This window comes from Solea senegalensis, linkage group LG12 (genome assembly GCF_019176455.1).
Source record: "Solea senegalensis isolate Sse05_10M linkage group LG12, IFAPA_SoseM_1, whole genome shotgun sequence".
NCBI lineage: Eukaryota > Metazoa > Chordata > Actinopteri > Pleuronectiformes > Soleidae > Solea > Solea senegalensis.
This window is the reverse complement of record NC_058032.1, coordinates 21,815,986-21,838,607: the sequence shown is the minus strand read 5'-3', so window position 1 is coordinate 21,838,607 and position 22,622 is coordinate 21,815,986. Positions and strand designations below refer to the sequence as shown.

Sequence of the window (22,622 nt, the reverse complement as noted above, 5' to 3'; positions counted from 1 at the left end):
ATCAGCACAGATGTTATGACCAGACTGATAGGAACATGCTCAGGGTTATGATACTGGTATCATAGCGGACACCAAAAATCTAATCAGAAACATGGGACTAAAAACTAAAACTTTAACATGTCAGTGTTTAAACACTGCTGACACATCACATCCTGGTTTGACAAGGGCGTGGCCAAAATCAGCTGAGTTTTAAGTACTTTTATTAGATGTACACAGAGGTGTTGACCTTTCTCAGCAGCACACACACACAAGCTTGTGTGTGTGTCTTTGTGAGGACACATCATAGACATGAGGAATTGCCTAGACCCTTAACCCTAACCTTAACCATCACAACCAAGTGCCTAACTATAAAAAAACACAGGCCTTAATCCCGAAATCATTTTGAAAATGATCATGAAAACATGTTTGTTTCGATTTTGAAAATGAATGGTGAGGTGATTACAGGGTGTTTTACACTTTATTTTACTAATATTCTACAATAAGCTAATTAAGATTATTCCTTTTGCCTCCAAATTTTGCCACCTACTGTGCACACTGGTAATTAACAGGTCATTATCATGAAGCAGTATATTTGACGGAGACATGTTATGTCTGTTTGCTCACAGATGACACTCAATTTAAAAGAGCGTATCCTTCATTATACTGAACCAACATAGCTGATTTAAACTATCACACAAACACATACACAGGAATAAATCTGACATGAGCAGCACTGACACTGCTCACAACCTGTAAACCCCTCAATTACGCTTAATCATCCAAGCTAACTCAGCTACCTGGAGATAAAGCTGGAGTTAGCAGCGGCGGCTAACGTTAGCATCAAATAAAAACATTGCTCGCGAACGCGAATAAAAAAGGCGACGCAGTAACTTACCTCCTTTTCTCTCTCTCTCTCTCTTCTCTCTATGTCTCTCCCTCCTGTGGCCTGATTTTAGCTCACGCTACCGTCACCGTCACTGCAGAGCCGCAGGTTTCATTCCGTAATCATGTCCGGAGGTGCTTGGAAACAAACAGCGGAGCAGCGGCAGCACAAGTGACGGACAGGGACTCGGCTCCTCCTCGGCTGCGCTCGGCTCTCCGCGTCGTCGTGGTGGTCACGCGCGCTGGCTCAGAGAGCAGCAGCGGTGTTGTTTAGGTTAAAGCTACAGTATTTCAAAATAAAATTCCCAAAACAAACACATTCTCGGATGATTTTATTTAAATTTTAACCAAATGTATCGCCACCTCTACTTAAAACATCCCTGCCACTGCTAATATAACACTGAAACTTTCTGAACATTTGAGTGAGATTAACGGAAGACTCACAATAATCAATAAGAACAATAACAATAATACAGCTTTGTACAATAATAGTGTACAAAGTTGTATTCATTCACTACGGAGGCCAGGTAGGGTCATGGTGGGAAGTAATTTAAGACCGAATTTTTGCGTTCACTCGCAATACGTCTTGTAATAACTTTTGCGCTTCCTCACAATACCTTTTGCAACATTTGCAACTCAAACATTTACAATGCGACGAAATACTACTTATAATAATAATTGTCATAATAATGCATTTTAGTTTGAAGAGAATGTAGCGGAATCGAAGCGCTTGATTTGAGAACCGGGGCCGCACGATGATTGTCATATGGGCGGGGCACTAGGGCTCTCTGCGCTGTTCATTGTGAAATAAAAATCGCGAATTGTGTCTCGTTTTAAAAACTAAATAAACACAAACCTGTGTGGGGGGTTATTTTTTAAATCACATAACTTAAGACACCGAGGTGGACGTTTGTTGACGTCAAGTTAGCCAAAATGGCTTCAGTTTCAAGGCGGACGTGAGCACATTTTCCTGAATGTTCATTTCAAAAGCACTCAAACAGCACGCGAACATTTTATATTGTTGATACATAAATATAAAATGTTGAATATAACATAATAATAATAATAACATACTCTTCAAGACCGCAGCGTGAAAAAATATGTTTACGTTTATTGTTGATACCGGAAACGCTGCTGCTCATGTGTGCTAGTTTGACGCTAGAGCAGGAAGTGACCATTTCGGGAGATTAACTTACCTTTTCCTACATCTTTCAGTCAGAAGCAGCAGTTTGTGACACGTCACTTCAAACATGACCGTAAGTTCTTACTAATCGCCGTTTTATTGTTAATAACTTAGTTATGATGCGTTTTTGGGATAGCATTTCTGCTCCCGGATGCTAAGTAGCCTGTAAGCTAGCTGCTTGAAATGGATCATTTCTGTGTTAGCGAGCACTTTGATTATCAGGCTAAAAATATATTCTTTTTAATGACCTGATCGAGCTTTAATCCAACACTTCATTGAGTTGGCATCAATAATTTACCATACATGGGGACAGGTAAATAACAAAAAAGCGAAATCAGTCTAAATAAGTCACCATTTGTGGCATTCCTGAAAGAACCCGTGACTAATCTGCGTGTGCACAACCTTCATTGAAGTAGGAAATTACAAGTTTGCACACAGACAATAACAAGTTAAAGTACAATTAAAAATGTGAAAACATTCATCCAAAAGATGAAAAACACAGAATCACAACATATTAGACTAAGTGATGAACATAAATCATATTAATTGGGATTTGATCAGACCTTTTTGAAGGTTCCAAACAAACCAAGAATTCCTCTAGGTCTGCAACTAACAATTATTTTTATAATCGATTGATCTTATCAATATTTTCTCAAGTCACTTATGAGCTCATTGCTCAGTTTTAATGAATTTTTTTCCTGGGATGATGTGGAGCAAAGAAACCAGAAAATATTCACACTTAAGAAGCCGGAATTTGAAGTAATCATTAATGTCAGTTCTCAAAATCGGATATGTGAGCTTCCTCTGCTGGTACTTGTAGGTAAATGAGAAATACCATTCCACTGTATATATACCAGTGTATGTGATCAGAGGTGGAGCTGAGGAATTGGATTAATGGACTGATCTCTGCAGCCCGACTAAAGACACTAATGTGCAATATTGAACGTTTGTGTAACAGAAGTACGAGTTTCAGGTGGAGATGACGTGTGAAGGATGTTCAGGAGCCATTTCCAGAATCCTCAGCAAACAGGAAGGTGAGGTGTGTCGCAAATACAACTAAACGTTGCAGACAATGACCACAACTATTCAAACGACACCTCTTTTGTTCTCACAGGCGTGAAGTTTGAGATCGACCTGCCGAAGAAACTAGTTTGGATCGAGTCCGACAAAGACTCGGACTTTCTCTTGGAAGTGCTGAAGAAAAGTGGGAAGAAAGTCACGTACAACGGCACCAAATGAGCGGAATCTTGCTCCATTCATGTAGAACAGGTGATGTGATGCCGGGTTTTCCTACAGTGTTCTGCGTTCTGACTCAAAGTAGAGACATTCGTCCAAAATGGAGAAGCTTTTCCACTATACAGCTCAAGCTCGACTCGACTCTGATCTACAGTTAGGCAGTTTGATTATTCTGTCGCACTCGTGACTTCCAGTGACGACACTCTCTCACTAATCAGTGGCCGGCAGTTTGTCGACATCACATTTTAGTATCGGCTCAGCTCGCAGCAGGTACCAGGTGCTAACCGAGCCGAGTCGTGCTAGAACTGCCCAATGGAAAAGCTCCTTTTGAGTCTCATTCAGTCTCTAGTGGATTCACAAATTGTTGTCCTCGTCTGTATTTCTTTAGGAAAGTTCTTTATTGGTCAGGAGGAGGAGGAGTCTGACGGATCATCTCCCTCCTTCAAATCTCCTGAAGCTGACACGCACAAAAATCTTCCCTGAATGCAGATCATCCTACAGTGTTGTCATAAACAACTATAAAGTTGCTCTTCTGTGATAATGTTTTCTATTTTGAAAAGAGAAAAAACCTGAAGATCTAAAGTGTTTTTTTGACTTCTTTTAACTCAGCTGAGACACATTCCCTTTGCTGTGCGACACTACACGGATATGTCTAAACACTTCATTCAGTATTGATTATCATCATCAATATTATTATACTCTTGATTCTGCACCAGGGAAAACTCATAAACTCATGATCGGATTAGTATTGTCACATGTGATTTTATTTTTGAAAACAATTTTTTCTTTTTTCCTTTTTAAAGAGCCACAATTCTGACTGAAATCTCAGATGAATGACGTATTTCTGAGTTCTATCCTCAGAATTGTAAGATTAAACTCTGACTTTAAACTCAGAATTCTGACTTTTCTTCCTCTGAATTCTGATTTAAATCTCAGAATTCTGGCTTTCTTGTTTTAATTTTGTTTCAAAAAATAAAAGATATTCTCATATGACTCTAATCCTCTTCCGTACAAGTGAAGTAATTAAGATTTGCTAAAAATCTATTAACGAGCTGTAATTTACATTTTGCTTGTGTTACTTTGGAAAAATAAGCTTCTCTTTTCTTGTTGTAAAATAAATAACATCAGTTCTGTTTCAGTTTCTTTCATTCTTTTTGTCCCTCAGACTTTATTTGGAGTAAAAGTGATAGTTTATAATTTAAGTTTAAGTTGTCTGGAAGTTATCTTATGGAGTTAAAAATAGTTGTTTATTCTAATGTTTTACATTTTGTATCATGTTTTTCCAAGGCTTTCCACGTCTTTCTCTTAATTGTAATGGTCCTATTATTCCACCAGGTGGAGCCATTGAGTGTGAAATTATGGGTAACCATAGTTTTTTACACTAGTATTTGTTTATGGAAGTCTGAAAACTTACCTAGAAACAACAGCCAGAACATTATAGCCCTTCGACTTTCCGAATTTTGTATACAATTCCATGACCTTCAGGTCACTACTGCTGTATTTCGTCGTTATCAGAGATCATTTAAGATGTTGGGCTTTATTTTCCCCAAACAAAATTGAACATTACGCAATTTAATTGGAGAAGCATGGATTTAATTTTTTTGGTGCTGCTCAGTATTTCCTCATCGTTAAAGGTAAGTGCTTTTCAGACAGTTGGAGCATCGGTGCATTTTTTCGGAAATGTCCGATATACATACGTGACAGTTCATCTGAAACATCGAGGTAATATTTGTGATTGAGTATTTTTCTAAAATACATTCTAGAAGGTCAGTGAAATTTTTCATACACGACATCTGATATAAATTAATTATGATAAATCCAAAACTTTGTAGATGTAGACGCAGAGATTCGCTAAGACGCTTTGCACTCACTGCAAAAACAGCGCAAGGAACAAGCCATATATACTTAACATTCATTTTAATACTTACCTCAGTGATCTTTTAGATCCTTACCGTCCCAATCACCGAGGTCTGCAGAAAGATCTTTTATTGTAGTACCTATGTCGAGCTCAAATCACTAGGGAGGCGGAGCCTTTGCCAGTGCTAAATTGTGGAACAAGTAATAACAATTAGTTTTTTGGGTTTTTTTTTAAACCTCAGCTAAAACCCACTTCTTCTCCTTGGCGTTCCGTGTATAAGAGCTGGCAGTTTTAGTGTTGACTCTGAGGCGTTACACATATAAAGCTTTTCATTAATGGCGAAAGATGAGACACAAACGCTTTTTTAAAAAGTTGACCCATCACCACATGAGTTGGCTCATGGCTTCTCGCCTGCGTGAGTTCTCATGTGGACCTTTAACGTTCGTTTGTACCCAAAGCAATTCTTACAGATGCTGCAAACGTACGGCTTTTCACCCGTGTGAGTTCTGTTGTGCTTCACCAAAGTCGTCCGTTGTCCAAAACACTTCCCGCATGTTTCACAGGAATGCGGCCTTTCGCCCGTGTGAGTTCTTTTGTGGAGTTTCAGGTGCGACTTCTGTCGGAAACACTTCCCACACGTTTCGCAGGAATGAGGTTTCTCGTCCGTGTGAGTCTTTTGGTGCATTATCAAATTCGGCTGATGCTGAAAACACTTTCCACACGTTTCACAGCAATGCGGCTTCTCGCCCGTGTGAGTTTTCTTGTGCATTATCAGAGTGGGCTGATGTCGAAAACACTTCCCGCAGGTTTCACAGGAATACGGTTTCTCGCCCGTGTGCGTTCTCATGTGGATCATTAGCGTATGCTTGCGTCCAAAGTCAGTGTTACAAATGTCGCAGATGTAAGGCTTCTCCCCCGTGTGAGTCGTTTCGTGGGTTTTCAAATGCCACCTCCGTTGGAAATTCTTTCCACACGTTTCACAGGAGTACGGCTTCTCGCCGGTGTGAGTTCTGGCGTGGACCATCAAGGCATCTTTGCGCGCAAAGCCACTCTTGCAAATGTTGCAGATGTGCGGCTTCTCGCCGGTGTGAGTTCTTTTGTGGACGATCAAAGTCTGTTTTTCTCCAAAACACTTTCCGCATGTTTCACACGCGTACGACTTGTCGCCAGTGTGAGATATTTTGTGGGCTATTAAATGCGAATTTTGCCTGAAAGTCTTTCCACATGTTTCACAAGAGTAGGGTTTCTCGCCGGTGTGAGTCCTCGTGTGAATCAACAAAACACCTTTGTTTGTATAGCATTTGCCACAGGTGTTGCAAGAAAATTCTTTCTTTTCTGTGTGAACTTTCTGGTGTAGATTTAATGCACACTTATGTGCATATTTTTTTCCACAAGTGTCACATTTAAAGGACTTTTTACCCGTTTGAGTTTCGGTCTCAATCTTTGACACGTTGTCCACTTTGTTGCCGCGACTTTTCCTTTTGTGACGTGTCTTATGTGGCTTCGACACAGAGTCAACGTGGTCACTTCCTGTGTGATCTTGCCTCTCAGCTTCAGGAGAGCTGTGGGAGAGGAGCGGTTGGTCACTGTCTGGTTTTGGTTCCATGTGATCACTTTCCACATTATCCAGAGTCAAAATTATTATATCGGCCTCCTGCTTTAGTTCAAGCTGTTCTCCCACATGACTGGTGCAGATTTCCTCCTGTTCCTCTTTGAGCGACTCTGGTTCCTCTTGGTCCAGACTGGAGTTCCTCTCCTGGTTCCAGAGCTGCTTCTCAGTGAGAACCTCCTCCTCTTTACAGACATGTTGCTGTGGAAGCTCTATAAACACAAGAGACACAAAGGAATAGGTTACAACTTCACTGACACAGAAAAAAAACAGTCCAGTTGCAGCTTGGTTAGAAAAAAAGTCAGTCACTTGTCTCAAATAAGTCTTAAAAACCCCAATTTAACGGCGTCATTGTGATGGTTAAATGTCTTGTTGAGGGGAGATTATGGGCTGTCTCCACTGCCCCCTACTGTCTGTTAGAAAAACAGCCTTGCAATATCACGGCCGTCGACCCGGAGTCCTCAGAATCAGGAGGTCCTGCGAGAAACACAAATTGCTACGACCGTGAGTCGAATCACAAACCTTTCAGTCGTATTTCAGTTCAGTGACTGTGTGAGGCGGACATTTTCCATCAGTGACAGATCCTGGCACCTGGTGTTTTTTTAGTACCTGCTCTGACGACGATCCAAGCGAGCTGAGCCGATACTAAAATGTGACGTCAACAGACATTTACTTCAGTACTACTCTTGATAGACTTCGTACATAATGTGTGTTGGATTTGTGTTTTTATTGTGATATTGTGAGAACAGAAGCCACATCCTGGCTATACAGACCTGTCCTGTGTACATTTAATAAAGGGCTCCACTTTATATTGAACAGTCTGTGCTGAAAATCCACATCTTCCTCATGTCCACTGATGTTTTTCTCCACATGGTCACTTCCTGTCTGATCTTGACTCGCAGCTACAGGAGAGCTGTGAGAGAGGAGCTGGTGGTCACTGTCTGGTTCTGGTTCCATGTGGTCACTTTCCTCATTATCAGGAGTCAACATTAATGAATCAGCCTCCAGCTTGACTTCAAGATGTTCTCCCTCATGACTGGTGCAGATTTCCTCCTGCTCCTCTTTAATCTGTCCTGACTCTGGTTCCTCTTGGTCCAGACTGGAGTTCCTCTCCTGGTTCCAGAGCTGCTGCTCAGTGAGAACCTCCTCCTCTTTACAGACATGCTGCTGTGGACGCTCTACAGACACAAAGAGACACAAAGGAACAGGTTTATAACTGGCAAAAAAAGCTTCAGATTGGTTAGTGATGAAAAGGTGAAGACTATTTTTGCCTTATGTTCAACCACCAATAATCACCTTTAATTTTACAACGCAAAGTTCACGCAATAAGTTGACCAATCCAGGATACACTCAAGAGTTGTGTGTGAAACTCTAGCATGCAGATGTGTGTACCATACCATTGAGGACACTTTCATAAATCATCTTTAAAGTATCCAAGGCGTCTTTCGCGTCTCCTGCATCCGTTTCCCACGGACAGAAGACTTCCGCTTGAAAACTGTCCGTGGTTCTTTCGGCCAGGAGGAGGACTGGATGCCGCTCTAAAAGATTCCACTTGTGGAGCTGGAACAAAATTGATTGACGAAAATCATAAAGACACGCATACAAATGCAGAGCACAGAGGAAAAACAGCTGACGTCACATCTATTGTCGTATATACTTTATTTATGTATTTGCACAAACATATCATTTAAAATAATATACAAATTTATTATGATTGGGATGTGCCAAGGAAAGGCATGAAACCTGTGAGGGCTTACATGAAAACCTCTCCCATGAAGACGTCAATCAAAGACCACATTTGTTGTAAACAAAGACAAAAAATTATTAAACGATAACAAGAATACGGAGAACAAAGAACCAATCATCTAAGTGACTATACAGTGAATATAGGGAAAAAACAGATGACTTATTAAGTTTGATGGTACATAGTGTGACTGATGAGGTACCTTTTGAGCGCCTCTTTCAATGATGTTAAATAGTTAAATTTCGCACAGCGAATTGTATTAAAAGTCAACCCACCAGTAGATTTGTTGCATCGTATAATTTGTTGATGCCGCTGTTTTTTTCTGGGGCCCTTTGTTCTTTACGATTCTCCAGTGTTTGTTTGACGGCTCGCTCGGCTCCACAGTGCTGACACGACTCGCCGGCACCTGCGGTGTTCTCGTGGCAAACGTGGCACTCGGTTTGAGTGGGCATCTGGAGAGGAACACACAGATAATGATTAGAACGGTGTACGCTGCGGTATATTTTTCTTCAATTCACACTAGCTATGTTGCATTTTACGTGCAACACACGTAACGTGCCAACACTTTTTTGTGTTTATAGGTCACATCTTCAGCCGATAATTGTGCAGATGACACAAAATAGACACTTTTGTGATTTTTGTTTAAGAAAACAAGCCAAGCAAACTCTCAAATGTAATGCATTTACAAATTTCACCAATTCAATCAGATTTCATATGCATAGGTTGTGCTTAAAAAAGGATACAAGACACTCTACATTGTACATCTTCTTTTATATAATAACTAACTTATGGAATAGCATATTATTGTGATTTGAGCATATCTTCCCTTAATTCAGTGGTTTATACAGATAAATAAATAAATATTATCAGGTTCTCAATAGTAGTTAAATTCAAATAAAAATGTCTGTCCTCTAGGGGGGCAGGACAGGTGTATGTATTTCCAAATAAATTAATCCTCTTCTGTTATAACTTGACTTGAAAGTGGACCTAGTCTAATGTGGCCTGGATACAGAAAAAGCAGTTAAATGTCTCCACAAAGAGGTAAAATGTTTCACAAGTCAGAAACTTTTACATTTGACAATATTGACAATATTCAGAATTTGACAATTCTATATATAGAGATTTGGCATTTGGACTCGGTCCAGTATGGTCCAGATGCAGAAAAGGCAGTTTAATGTCCCGTTTTCTCTTTGTTTTACTATCAAATATCACAAATAGAATAAAAATGTTGTGGCAGGTGTTCAGACAAGGTTAATGTTTGTTTTAAATGCCTAAAATTCACGATCATTCACGATTGTAAGGGGTGAAATCAAACGTAGGGTGTTTATTTACACCGACAGCCGAAAGGAAAAGAAGAAGAAGTTTCTGATGACCGCGACAAAACGTATGTTAGGGATATTAGCCGACAGGCTAGCGGTTCGTATTAGGACGATATTAATTATTCAACCACAAATACGTAGATGTGTTTGGCTTCACTATGGTGGATATATTCGACAACGTTTCCATGAAAATACACCGACGTCCCAAAATGACATAAGAAGTATGTAAAGCACTTTACCTTAAATGGATCAGGAAAAACTGAGCAGCACTTGACATAACGCCATTCACGAGACACAACGAGTACGCGCTTCAGTAGTGTGCACGTACACAGCGTGACGTCACTCGAAAAATTTATAATTCTGGACATTTCTATCGCCTTTAGGAAGCTTTAATGATAATAAAACCCCGCGAATTAGAAATATTGATTAAAAACATGAGTAAATCTCTCGGTTCGTCCTGTGAACTGTTTCTACTATCCCAGCGGAAGTAGACCAACACAAAGCGGAAGTCTAAAAAAACAAGCTATCAGCGTTAGCTCCGTATTGTCAGCGAAAAGTCGGTGTTGTGTTCACGTGCCGCGGGTAAATATTCCAGTTTTGAACGAAGCAGCGATGTCTTCACGTCAGCATTTGAGACATTTAATCACCGAGCGACTAACTGCTGCCGCTGAAGAAATATTCTCAGCCTTTGAACGAACAATCGCCGAGTACGAGGATGAGGTGAATCGTCAGCGCAAACTGTTGGAAATCGTTTGCAAACCGCGAGTAAAGTTACGGCGAATAGGTCTGTAAAATCACAATGGTCTTTATAAATACTAACAACTTGTTTCACTGTGTTTTCTCTGAATCCTAACCCAACAAAGTATGACGTAATTTATTGTAGACTTATTTTGTATCCACGAGAATAGTCAACAGAGTAAGCAGTTTACCTTTACACAGTGAACTTAGTGCTGCGTTGCTATGGTGATGTAACAGTTTAGGGTTTATTTACAGCTTGTAAATGCACAGCTTAGCTCGACTTTTTTGTCTCAAACCAGGACACACTGTTTAAAATTAGTATGCATTCGTAAACTCTCTAAACTCTATAAAGTTCACGTGATCTTTGAAGGACGCAGTGGTCCAGCACTGTCCTCATGTCCTCAACGGTACTCACATGCTCCACCTGCTGGACTATAATGGACTATAATGTAATTTGAATGCAGGGCTTGGTAGGTTGTCCAAACTTAGATCACTTCTATCTGGACTTGAGTAAGGAGTTGACTGAATTAACCTTTTTCAACAGTTTCAATTTTGCAGTCGTGAACCAATAACTATGCGATCTGAAGCTAACCTCCTTCTTATTTTACTTGTATGCCAATTGTAACCCACACCTTTGTGTGTGTAGAGCTTCCACAGCAGCATGTCTGTAAAGATGAGGAGGTTCTCACTGAGCAGCAGGTCTGGAACCAGGAGAGGAACTCCAGTCTGGACCAAGAGGAACCAGAGTCAGGACAGGGTAAAGAGGAGCAGGAGGAAACCTGCACCAGTCATGAGGGAGAACATCTTGAAGTGAAGCAGGAGGCTGATTCATTAATGTTGACTCCTGATAATGAAGAACCAGACAGTGACCACATGGAACCAGAACCAGACAGTGACCACATGGAACCAGAACCAGACAGTGACCACCAGCTCCTCTCCCACAGCTCTCCTGTAGCTGAGAGTCAAGATCACACAGGAAGTCACCATCTGGAGAAAAACATCCCTGAACATGAGGAAGATGTGGATCTTCAGCGCAGACTGTTCCATATGCAGTGGGGACCTGTAATAAAGTTACACAGGACAGGTCTGTACAGCCAGGATGTGGCTTCTGTTTTACTTTCTTCTTCCCTAAACCATGTCTGTCTGTTTTGCACCATGACAACAATTTCATGAATTCATAATAATGCACTAAAAGCAGAAACCAGGGTTCCAGTCAGAGTTGTAGTAAAGTAAATGTTGCACATTTAAATACATTTGCACAACATCCCTGTCCATTTGTTGATGTAACTTATCTTAAATCACAATATCTGCAACTGAAACCAAGACTTGTGAAAGCTTAAACCTTCTATGTTTGCGACACAAACACACAAAGTAGTGACTTGTAAAGCAGTTGTTTTTGGTGTAACTGAATCATTAGAATCAGTGGATTTGAAGATTTGTTCACAGAATGGTTCAGTACTTCCTGCATGAGCTGAGCGCAGACTCCGTCTGACACAGTCACTGAGCCGAAGTACCACTGAACGTGGTCGTGATTACGAGCCGCGTTTCAGCAGTGCTGTCCCTAAATACACCAGACTCCTCAATTTAGACATTTCCGTTTGCTAAATGTTTTCAGGATTTTTAAGTCTTTTTAACTTTGATCTACAGCATCGTTCGCTTTGATTCTTGTGTCGGACGTCGTGTACCGGACAGTACCAGCACTACTTTTAGTTATTTTATTTATGTTGCTGTTATCCAAGTATTATTTGTCAGTAATTGAAGTTGGAAACCGCGACACAGCGTAGTGCAAGTGATGACCAACAAATTGGTTGGATTAGCTTGTTATGCCTTGATCTTCATAGACAGGTCCAATCATGAGAAAAGGTCTTTAAAGTACCTGAATGCCAGTTGCACTTGTCTTTGACTCTCTACTGGATTGAGAGGGAATGGGATCATCAAAGCAGCCCTCAAACGATCTGAAAACAAACAGAGTTCATTATCATGGTTTAGGGGAAGGCTACAAGAAGCTTCTGCAAAGGTTTCAACTGTCAATTTGGACTGTCAGGAATGTTGTCACGAAATGGAAGGCACAGTTGGTCTGGTAGACCAAGAAAAATAGAGGAGCGGCATAGGCGGAGGATTGTGAGAACGGTTGCACTCAACCCACAGATCACCTCCAAAGACCTGCAAGAACATCTGGCTTCAGATGGTGTATCTACATGGTTCCACAATTCAGCGCAGTTTGTACAATAAACATCTGTGTGGCCGGGTGATGAGAAGGAAGCCTTTCATTTTGGAAAAAAACTCTTCAGGATAATGATCAAGCATCAGTCACAAAGTTGAAGTTGCGCAGGGGTTTGATATTCCAACAAGGCAATGACCCTAGAAACTGAACTGGAGAGCTTTGTTTTGGAAGAATGGTTAAAAATACCTCCATCCAGTATTCAGACACTCATCACAGGCTGCAAGGAGGCGTCTAGAGGCCGATCAGTTTCTCTGTTCTAATTTACCAACAGGTGTCTGCAATAGGTTTGTTTTTTCTTTAAATTGTTGTCAGTAACCTGTTCATTGGTGTCTCTTTGTGTGTGTGTGTAGAGCTTCCACAGCAGCATGCCTGTAAAGAGGAGGAGGTTCTCACTGAGCAGCAGTTCTGGAACCAGGAGAGGAACTCCAGTCTGGACCAAGAGGAACCAGAGTCAGGACAGATTAAAGAGGAGCAGGAGGAAATCTGCACCAGTCATGAGGGAGAACAGCTTGAAGTCAAGCATGAGGCTGATTCATTAATGTTGACTCCTGATAATGAGGAAAGTGACCACATGGAACCAGAACCAGACAGTGACCAGCAGCTCCTCTCCCACGGCTCTCCTGTAGCTGAGAGTCCAGGTCACACAGGAAGTGACCACGTTGACTCTGTGTCTAATAAAAATGCAGAGGCAAATCCACAGAAGAGAAGTGACGGAAACAAAGTAAACAACTGTCGCACATCAAAGACAGGTAAAACTGTTAAAAAGACTTTAAAATGTGACATGTGTGGAAAAGGGTTTCCCTGTCAGTCTCGACTCAATATACATATGAGAGTTCACACCAGAGAGAAACCATATTCTTGCGAAACATGTGGAAAACATTTTGGACAAAGGGTGCATTTGGCAGAACATGAAAGAGCTCACAGAGGTGAGAAGCCGTTTTCCTGTAAAACGTGTGGAAAGTGTTTTGGACGAAACACACTTTTGACACGCCATGAAAAAGTTCACACAGGTGAGAGGCCGTATTCCTGTAAAACGTGTGGAAAGCGTTTTAAACTAAGAACGCATTTGACAGTACATGAAAGCGTTCACTCAGGTGAGAGGCCGTATTCCTGTACAATTTGTGGAAAGTGTTTTAGACATCGTTCACATTTGACACGGCATCGAAGAGTTCACACAGATGAGAGGCCGTATTCCTGTGAAACGTGTGGAAAGTGTTTTAGACTCAGGCTATGTTTGACCCAGCATCAAGGAATTCACACAGATGAGAGACTGTATTCCTGTATAACGTGTGGAAAGTGTTTTAGAAAAAATGCGCATCTGACATATCATGAAAGAATTCACACAGGTGAGAGACCGTATTCCTGTAAAACATGTGGAAAGTGTTTTGGGCAGAGATCAACTTTGACAGTACATGAAAGAGTTCACTCAGGGGAGAGGCCTTATTCCTGTACAATTTGTGGAAAGTGTTTTGGGCGGAGATCAACTTTGACAGTACATGAAAGAGTTCACTCAGGTGAGAGGCCATATTCACACACACATTCATCAACAGTTCACACAGGTGAGAGGCCTTATTCCTGTAAAACGTGTCGAAAATGTTTTAAACGGAGATCAAATTTAATAGACCATGAGAGTTCACACAGGTGAGAAGCCATTTTCTTGTAAAACGTGTGGAAAGTGGTTTGGACAGAGATCAAATTTAATAGACCATGAAAGAGTTCACACAGGTGAGAGGCCTTATTCCTGTAAAAGGTGTCGAAAATGTTTTAAACAGAGATCAAATTTAATAGACCATGAGAGTTATTATAATAATAAGCCATTTTCCTGCAAAACATGTGGAAAGTGTTTTGGGCGAAGTACGCTTGAAATACCATGTAAGAATACACGCAGTTGAGAAGCCTTTCTCCTGTAAAACGTGTGGAAAGTGTTTTACTCGTGCTTCGCTATCGGAGCCAGAGTTAAGTTAGTTTAGTTCGGGGTTAGGCCGAGTGGCTCGATTTAACACTTGTTACAATGTAATTTAACAGTTCTGTAGCGATGTGACGTTCCGTATCCAGGCTTCGAAGCGTGTGCCGAGTAGGGGAGGGGGCGTTTCGGCGATGCGCGTGTCGAAGCTTGCTTCATTTAGGGGAGGAGCCAAAAATGATGGCGTCCGAAGCCTCGCTGCCCGGCTGTACAACGTGATTGCTTCGTGAAGTGGTTCATATTTTGCTGCGAGGTTTTACAGCTATATAGATCCCTCAGGCTCCATTCAAAATGTGGGCTCAAGTGGTTCAATGCCTCATGAGGCTTCAGTGTGTACTTTAAGTTTTGGTGTAACAAGGTTTTTTACGCGACATTAGGTTACGCTGTCTTAATGTTGGAATCTATAGATCGTCATTCACAAACTGAACATCAAGGGGATATTTCTATGTGATCTTCGAGTAGCTTGGATACATATGGATGGAACTGTATTGTATTATATATATGCAGCATTCGTAAGAGTTGCTTTGTCTGCAGCACCTGAGGAAACCCATTTGGTAACAGGTGCAGTTTGAAAGACATTTATGTAAGTAAGTCAATAAAAGGTTTCATTGTGTGTCACAAGCAAATTTGTGTTAATAGTGTTTCCATGATATTTGTGACAGAGAAGAACCCATAGCTATTAACTTCAAAATGAGAAGTCACAGTATTTCTCTCTATTATTATTCATTGGCTATGTCATTGTTTTTTTCTAAGTGTGTTTTATTGTTATTACATGAAAATTTTAGTTTTTTTTAAACATTCAGTCCTGTTTTCTATCATACGTCCCATTATTTGCTGAATAAATAGTTTGTTGATGCCAAGAAGTGTCGTTTTGAAACTGTCATTTAAAGACACAAACACACAAAGTAGTGACTTGTAAAGCAGTTGTTTTTGGTGTAACTGAATCATTAGAATAAGTGGATTTGAAGATTTGTTCACAGAATGGTTCAGTACTTCCTGCATGAGCTGAGCGCAGACTCCGTCTGACACAGTCACTGAGCCGAAGTACCACTGAACGTGGTCGTGATTACGCGCTGCGATCGCCGGCTTTCAGCAGTGCTGTCTCTAAATACACCAGACTCCTCAATTTAGACATTTCCGTTGCTAAATGTTTTTAGGATTTTTAAGTCTTTTTAACTTTGATCTACAGCATCGTTGGCTTTGATTCTTGTGTCGGACGTCGTGTACCGGACAGTACCAGCACTACTTTTAGTTCTCTTTTATTTATGTTGCTGTTATCCAAGTATTATTTGTCAGTAATAGAAGTTGGAAACCGACGTCACAGCGTAGTGCAAGTGATGACCAACAAATTGGTTGGATTAGCTTGTTATGCCTTGATCTTCATAGACAGGTCCAATCATGAGAAAAGGTCTTTAAAGTACCTGAATGCCAGTTGCACTTGTCTTTGACTCTCTACTGGATTGAGAGGGAATGGGATCATCAAAGCAGCCCTCAAACGATCTGAAAACAAACAGAGTTCATTATCATGGTTTAGGGGAAGGCTACAAGAAGCTTCTGCAAAGGTTTCAACTGTCAATTTGGACTGTCAGGAATGTTATCAGGAAATGGAAGGCACAGTTGGTCTGGTAGACCAAGAAAAATAGAGGAGCGGCATAGGCGGAGGATTGTGAGAACGGTTGCACTCAACCCACAGATCACCTCCAAAGACCTGCAAGAACATCTGGCTTCAGATGGTGTATCTACATGGTTCCACAATTCAGCGCAGTTTGTACAATAAACATCTGTGTGGCCGGGTGATGAGAAGGAAGCCTTTCATTTTGGAAAAAAACTCTTCAGGATAATGATCAAGCATCAGTCACAAAGTTGAAGTTGCGCAGGGGTTTGATATTCCAACAAGGCAATGACCCTAGAAACTGAACTGGAGAGCTTTGTTTTGGAAGAATGGTTAAAAATACCTCCATCCAGTATTCAGACACTCATCACAGGCTGCAAGGAGGCGTCTAGAGGCCGATCAGTTTCTCTGTTCTAATTTACCAACAGGTGTCTGCAATAGGTTTGTTTTTTCTTTAAATTGTTGTCAGTAACCTGTTCATTGGTGTCTCTTTGTGTGTGTGTGTGTGTAGAGCTTCCACAGCAGCATGTCCCTAAAGAGGAGGAGGTTCTCACTGAGCAGCAGCTCTGGAACCAGGAGAGGAACTCCAGTCTGGACCAAGAGGAACCAGAGTCAGGACAGATTAAAGAGGAGCAGGAGGAAATCTGCACCAGTCATGAGGGAGAACATCTTGAAGTCAAGCATGAGGCTGATTCATTAATGTTGACTCCTCATAATGAGGAAAGTGACCACATGGAACCAGAACCAGACAGTGACCAGCAGCTCCTCTCCCACAGCTCTCCTGTAGCTGAGAGTCCAGGTCACACAGGAAGTGACCACGTTGACTCTGTGTCTAATAAAAATGCAGAGGCAAATCCACAGAAGAGAAGTGACAGAAACAAAGTAAACAACTGTCGCACATCAAAGACAGGTAAAACTGTTAAAAAGACTTTAAAATGTGACATGTGTGGAAAAGGGTTTCCCTGTCAGTCTCGACTCAATATACATATGAGAGTTCACACCAAAGAGAAACCATATTCTTGCGAAACATGTGGAAAACGTTTTGGACAAAGTGTGCATTTGGCACACCATGAAAGAGCTCACAGAGGTGAGAAGCCGTTTTCCTGTAAAACATGTGGAAAGTGTTTTGGACGAAGTGCGCATTTGATAAGCCACGAAAGAGTTCACACAGGTGAGAGGCCGTATTCCTGTAAAACGTGTGGAAAGTGTTTTGGACGAAACACACATTTGACACGCCATGAAAGAGTTCACACAGGTGAGAGGCCATATTCCTGTACAACGTGTGGAAAGCATTTTAAACTAAGAACGCATTTGACAGGACATGAAAGAACTCACATAGGTGAGAAGCTGTATTCCTGTGAAATATGTGGAAAGTGTTTTGGACGGAGATCAACTTTGACAAAACATGTAACAGTTCACACAGTTGAGAGGCCGTATTCCTGTGAAACGTGTGGAAAGTGTTTTTTAGACAGTGCAAAATTGACCCAGCATCAGGGAGTTCACACAGGTGAGAGGCCGTATTCCTGTGAAACGTGTGGAAAGTGTTTTTTTAGACAGTGCAAAATTGACCCAGCATCAGGGAGTTCACACAGGTGAGAGGCCATATTCCTGTAAAACGTGTGGAAAGTGTTTTAGACTAAAGATACAGTTGACATATCATGAAAGAGTTCACACAGGGGAGAGGCCGTATTCCTGTAAAACATGTGGAAAGTGTTTTGGGCGGAGATCAACTTTGACAGTACATGAAAGAGTTCACTCAGGTGAGAGGCCGTATTCCTGCACAATTTGTGGAAAGTGTTTTAGAAACCGTTCACATTTGACACGGCATCGGAGAGTTCACACAGGTGAGAGGCCTTATTCCTGTAAAACGTGTCGAAAATGTTTTAAACGGAGATCAGATTTAATAGACCATGAGAGTTCACACAGGTGAGAAGCCATTTTCTTGTAAAACGTGTGGAAAGTGGTTTGGACAGAGATCAAATTTAATAGACCATGAAAGAGTTCACACAGGTGAGAGGCCTTATTCCTGTAAAAGGTGTCGAAAATGTTTTAAACAGAGATCAAATTTAATAGACCATGAGAGTTATTATAATAATAAGCCATTTTCCTGCAAAACATGTGGAAAGTGTTTTGGGCGAAGTACGCTTGAAATAGCATGTAAGAATACACGCAGTTGAGAAGCCTTTCTCCTGTAAAACGTGTGGAAAGTGTTTTACTCGTGCTTCGCTATCGGAGCCAGAGTTAAGTTAGTTTAGTTCGGGGTTAGGCCGAGTGGCTCGATTTAACACTTGTTACAATGTTATTTAACAGTTCTGTAGCGATGTGACGTTCCGTATCCAGGCTTCGAAGCGTGTGCCGAGTAGGGGAGGGGGCGTTTCGGTGATGCGCGTGTCGAAGCTTGCTTCATTTAGGGGAGGAGCCAAAATGATGACGTCCGAGGCCTCGCTGCCCGGCTGTACCACATGATTGCTCCGTGAAGTGGTTCAGATTTTGCGCAAGGTTTTACAGCTATATAGATCCCTCAGGCTCCATTCAAAATGTGGGCTCCAGTTTGAAAGACATTTATGTAAGTGAGTCAATAAAAGGTTTCATTGTGTGTCACAAGCAAATGAGTGTTAATAGTGTTTCCATGATATTTGTGACACAGAAGAACCCATAGGTATTAACTTCAAAATGAGAAGTCACAGTATTTCTCTTTATTATTATTCATCGGCTATGTCATTGTTTTTTTCTAAGTGTGTTTTATTGTTATTTCATGAAAATTTTAGTTTTTTTTTTAAACATTCAGTCCTGTTTTCTATCATACGTCCCATTATTTGCTGAATAAATAGTTTGTTGATGCCAAAAAGTGTCATTTTTATACTATCATTTAAAGTATTTTAATTTCTCCAGAGGATGCCCTTTAATTCATACGCGAGAAACCATGTCCTTGTGAAACATTTGCAAAGTGTTTTTCATGTGTACCTGTAATTTAGAAAATGTGCATGAGGCAGTGAGGATTGCTCTTCACTCAGACGAGTAACAAACATATTCATTGTCTTTTAAAATAACCACAAGGGGGCAACAGAGGTCTGTTTACCCGGAAAACATTAGATATCTAAGAATAATGAACAGAACAGCTGAATTCTTCAGGTTTGAGGTTTTGAAATGCAGACCCACGTAAAGAAACTTTGGCAAAATGGGTAAATTTATTGTTTTTCATTTTTATAGAAATCACTTTTCAGTAGCTTGAACAGTGTATGAAAGTTTTCACACAAAAGTCAGGATTTCTTCATTTATATCACGATACAATTTCCCCACAGCTCGTCTTTCCTGTGGAGCCAGAGCCAGAAGCTCGCCTGCGCTGCCTCCTTCGCAATCTCCGACGGCCTTCCTTAGGTACTTCCTTGGTACCTTTAATCAGTGGCCAGCCACACCCTGACCACACCCCCTATGTTATACAAACCCAGCCCTGAAGACGTTTTGACCTCAGTTTCTCCGGCCAAACAATTTGAAGAACTCTTGTGAGTTAAAATGGACCCTTTTGATATATATCACTCCAATGTTCACATTGTTTTATCCTTGATAGATTCCTGTATATAAATCATTTATTTGGCACTCCGCCTCCCTCCCTTCCTCCCCCACCTTGTGTAAACCAGGCTTAAGAACATAACAGTTGGATGAGTTTATTGAAAAGCCAAGCTTTGATAAACTAGAGTTATGCTATTGCAGCGCACTTTAATACTCCAGTGCAAAAATATGGTGTTAAAAGGGAGATTAAAAACAAAGTATTGGAGACGTTACTTGAGTTGAATGTTCTCTGAAGGTCTGTGTCACTTGATGATAATCCTTCTGCTTTAGGGGGTTTCTTTCCTAAAGATGACCAAGTGGAGTCAGTTATACTGAGTCCCATGGATCCAGAATGGATGCTAAAATCAAGACACGCCTTGCTCGTCTTCAGCTGGAGGCTGGGAAGGAAGTTGCGTAACGGCAGCTTGAAGTAGAGGCCCAGAGAATTTCTTCGAGCCAAATGTTACGACAATCAGGCAACCCATATTCGGCAAGTTTCCAATGTTGGTAAAAAATTTAGCTTTGGAAGTGGTAGCATCTCTTTCCTTCGAAGAAAGCTTGAAATATGGCGATACGGTTTCATAATTTCTCATCTGTGTAATCAGGAATAAAAACCTAAAAAGAAAGGCCACGCGCTCCATAAATAAGACAAGAGACTTTTTGTAAGAAATGTATAGATAAGAGTTTTATTTCCAGGACTGTACAGACAATTACAAATGTACAAATATACAACTTCAGGACAATCGTCAGTAAAATAGCAGTAGTGACTCGGTGGTGATTCTCTGCAGCTGCAGTTATGGAACTGGCAGACGGCGTCTTCTAACCGGTGTGAGTTGTTTTGTGCTTCTTCAACGCCAGTCCATGTACAAAGCGCTGTCCGCATGTCTCGCAGGAATACGGCCTCTCGCCCTTGTGCGTCCTCGTGTGGATATCTAACGACTGCTTACTATTGAAACTATTCTTACAGACGTTGCAAATGAGAGACCTTTCACCGGTGTGAGTTTTTTTGTGGGACTTCAAATCAACAGTTCCTGGGAAACACTTCCCACACGCTGCACAATAAAAGGGGTTTTCCCCCGCGTGGGTTCTCATGTGGAGTATCAAGTCATCTTTGCGCATATAGCTACTCCCGCAAATAGCGCACATGTAGGGTTTCTCACCTGTGTGACTTCTCGCATGGCTCCGCAATTCCTGTTTGGTTTTGAAACTCTTTTCACACGTTCTGCAGGAAAACGGTTTATCTCCCGTGTGGACTCGCGTGTGTGCCACGAAATGAGACCTGTAAGGAAAACCTCTCCCACAAAACCCACAGTTATAAGAAAAAGGTTTACCTGAGTGAGTTTCAGACTCTGCATTTCTATTAGACACAGAGTCAACGCGGTCACTTCCTGTGGGACCTGGACTCTCGGCTACAGGAGAGCCGTGGGAGAGGAGCTGCTGGTCACTGTCTGGTTCTGGTTCCATGTGGTCACTTTCCTCATTATCAGGAGTCAACATTAATGAATCAGCCTCATGCTTGACTTCAAGCTGTTCTCCCTCATGACTGGTGCAGATTTCCTCCTGCTCCTCTTTAATCTGTGGAAGCTCTACACACACAAGAGTAAAATGAGAAGAAAGTTAGCTTCAGATTGGGTAGTTGTTGGTTAACCTTGTCCCACAAACATGTTTAACCCTCTTATGACCATCATGATAATCAGGCCGCCTGGATTTACTTTCAAGATAAACGTGTGACGCGCTGGTGAATCTTGTCAAATGTGTGTGAGATGTGGAGAATAATATGTCAAAAAATGCTCAAAACAAACACACACTGTTAATAAAAATATAATAAATGTGCACCCGTCCAAGTACTTCTTCTTTGAGCCTAACATGTGGTCATATGTTGTTATGAATATCCATTCGTGTTTTGTTTTTTCTCTCTACACAAACACAGTCAATTGTCAGTTGGAGCAAATTGTATTTTTTTTGTGTAATAATTCAATAAAAATCAGACTTTTTGGAATCATCACTAGTAGCTGACCACTGACCTAGAGTAAATAATTGTCCTATTATAATAGATTGTTTCTCTTCTCAAGTCAAAAGCTTCTCTAATACAATTAATATCTCGTCGTAAAGAGAGAACAACGCTACATCTAGTGTTATGTGGACGGAGAAAACAGTGAAAGGCCAACGTGAGTTACATTCACTTGTTAGTATTTATAAAAACAGACCTATTCGCCGTAACTCCACTCGAGGTTTGCAAAAGATCTCCAACAGTTTGCGCTGACGATTCACCTCCTCCTCGTACTCGACAATGTTTTGTTCAAAGATTGAGAATATTTCTTCAGCGGCAGCAGTTAGTCGCTCGGAGATTAAATGTCTCAAATACTGACGCGAAGACATCGCTGCTTCTTTGACAACTGGAATATTTATCCTGCGACAAACGAACAATCCACCCACCGTTTTCCGGGAGCTAACGCCACTAGCTTTGTTTTGCTTCCTTCCGCTGGGTGTTACAGTTGTCACGTCCCGGCGTAGTGCCGAAAAGTGACTGTTTGCCAAAAAACGACTGCCCCCGACGGGAACGCCCATCAGTTTAGAAGAAGTGAACTAGATAGACAGACAGACAGCCTCTTGGGCTACAGGACATTTCTGCACAGTAAAAAAAACATTTATCTCGGTGCTGCGCCTGCCAGCTGACCCGTATATTATATCTACGAGTGGATCTACGCTCACTTCCTCTGAACTGA

General features: G+C 41.2%; 5 protein-coding genes across 7 annotated transcripts in view; 2 read left to right on the top strand and 3 right to left on the bottom strand.

The window, feature by feature from the left end:
* slc36a1 (solute carrier family 36 member 1) overlaps positions 1-1,101 on the bottom strand; it is a 31,679-nt gene extending 30,578 nt beyond the window's left edge. Inside the window, exon 1 of the mRNA XM_044040421.1 lies at positions 875-1,101. The gene's annotated coding sequence lies outside the window, so the exon portion shown is untranslated. The remainder of the gene's footprint in view (positions 1-874) is intronic.
* Positions 1,102-1,996: 895 nt separating this feature from the next.
* Positions 1,997-4,413, top strand: atox1 (antioxidant 1 copper chaperone). The gene is made up of 4 exons (XM_044040435.1): positions 1,997-2,117; positions 3,003-3,078; positions 3,159-3,313; positions 3,669-4,413. The coding sequence occupies exons 1-3, from the start codon at positions 2,112-2,114 to the stop codon at positions 3,281-3,283; spliced, it is 207 nt and encodes a 68-aa protein (XP_043896370.1). The 5' UTR covers positions 1,997-2,111; the 3' UTR covers positions 3,284-3,313; positions 3,669-4,413.
* A 438-nt stretch (positions 4,414-4,851) lies between these two features.
* LOC122778475 (zinc finger protein OZF-like) lies at positions 4,852-7,083 on the bottom strand. Its single transcript, XM_044040430.1, has one exon. The coding sequence runs from the start codon at positions 6,742-6,744 to the stop codon at positions 5,536-5,538; it is 1,209 nt and encodes a 402-aa protein (XP_043896365.1). The 5' UTR covers positions 6,745-7,083; the 3' UTR covers positions 4,852-5,535.
* On the bottom strand, positions 6,798-22,536 carry LOC122778474 (zinc finger protein 112-like). 2 transcript variants are annotated; one of them, XM_044040429.1, is made up of 5 exons: positions 22,104-22,536; positions 21,228-21,482; positions 16,157-16,235; positions 12,425-12,503; positions 6,798-6,959 (listed from the first exon to the last, which is right to left on the bottom strand). In XM_044040429.1, exons 1-5 carry the CDS (start codon positions 22,462-22,464, stop codon positions 6,798-6,800), a joined length of 936 nt encoding a protein of 311 aa, XP_043896364.1. In that variant the 5' UTR covers positions 22,465-22,536. The 2 variants fall into 2 exon arrangements, with proteins under 2 accessions (XP_043896364.1, XP_043896363.1); XM_044040428.1 differs by lacking the exons at positions 6,798-6,959; positions 12,425-12,503; positions 16,157-16,235 and having other exon boundaries at positions 20,245-21,482.
* On the top strand, positions 13,203-18,600 carry LOC122778473 (zinc finger protein 501-like). Of its 2 annotated transcripts, none has more exons than XM_044040425.1 (3): positions 13,203-14,286; positions 18,108-18,240; positions 18,407-18,600. In XM_044040425.1, the coding sequence occupies exons 1-3, from the start codon at positions 13,311-13,313 to the stop codon at positions 18,522-18,524; spliced, it is 1,227 nt and encodes a 408-aa protein (XP_043896360.1). In that variant the 5' UTR covers positions 13,203-13,310; the 3' UTR covers positions 18,525-18,600. The 2 variants fall into 2 exon arrangements, with proteins under 2 accessions (XP_043896360.1, XP_043896361.1); XM_044040426.1 differs by having other exon boundaries at positions 13,203-14,293; positions 18,115-18,240.
* Positions 22,537-22,622: the final 86 nt, after the last annotated feature.

Coding starts and splice junctions, on each gene's coding strand:
- atox1 (XM_044040435.1), top strand. Junction 3,079..3,158: donor AATCCTCAGCAAACAGGAAG/GTGAGGTGTGTC, acceptor TTGTTCTCACAG/GCGTGAAGTTTGAGATCGAC.
- LOC122778475 (XM_044040430.1), bottom strand. CDS start 6,744: ATGGAACCAAAACCAGACAGTGACCAACCGCTCCTCTCCCACAGCTCT.
- LOC122778473 (XM_044040425.1), top strand. CDS start 13,311: ATGTTGACTCCTGATAATGAGGAAAGTGACCACATGGAACCAGAACCA. Junction 14,287..18,107: donor ACATGAAAGAGTTCACTCAG/GTGAGAGGCCAT, acceptor GAGTTCACTCAG/GTGAGAGGCCGTATTCCTGC. Junction 18,241..18,406: donor CGAAAATGTTTTAAACGGAG/ATCAGATTTAAT, acceptor TTTTAAACAGAG/ATCAAATTTAATAGACCATG.
- LOC122778474 (XM_044040428.1), bottom strand. CDS start 22,464: ATGGGCGTTCCCGTCGGGGGCAGTCGTTTTTTGGCAAACAGTCACTTT. Junction 21,483..22,103: donor AGTGGAGTTACGGCGAATAG/GTCTGTTTTTAT, acceptor TTGTGTGTGTAG/AGCTTCCACAGATTAAAGAG.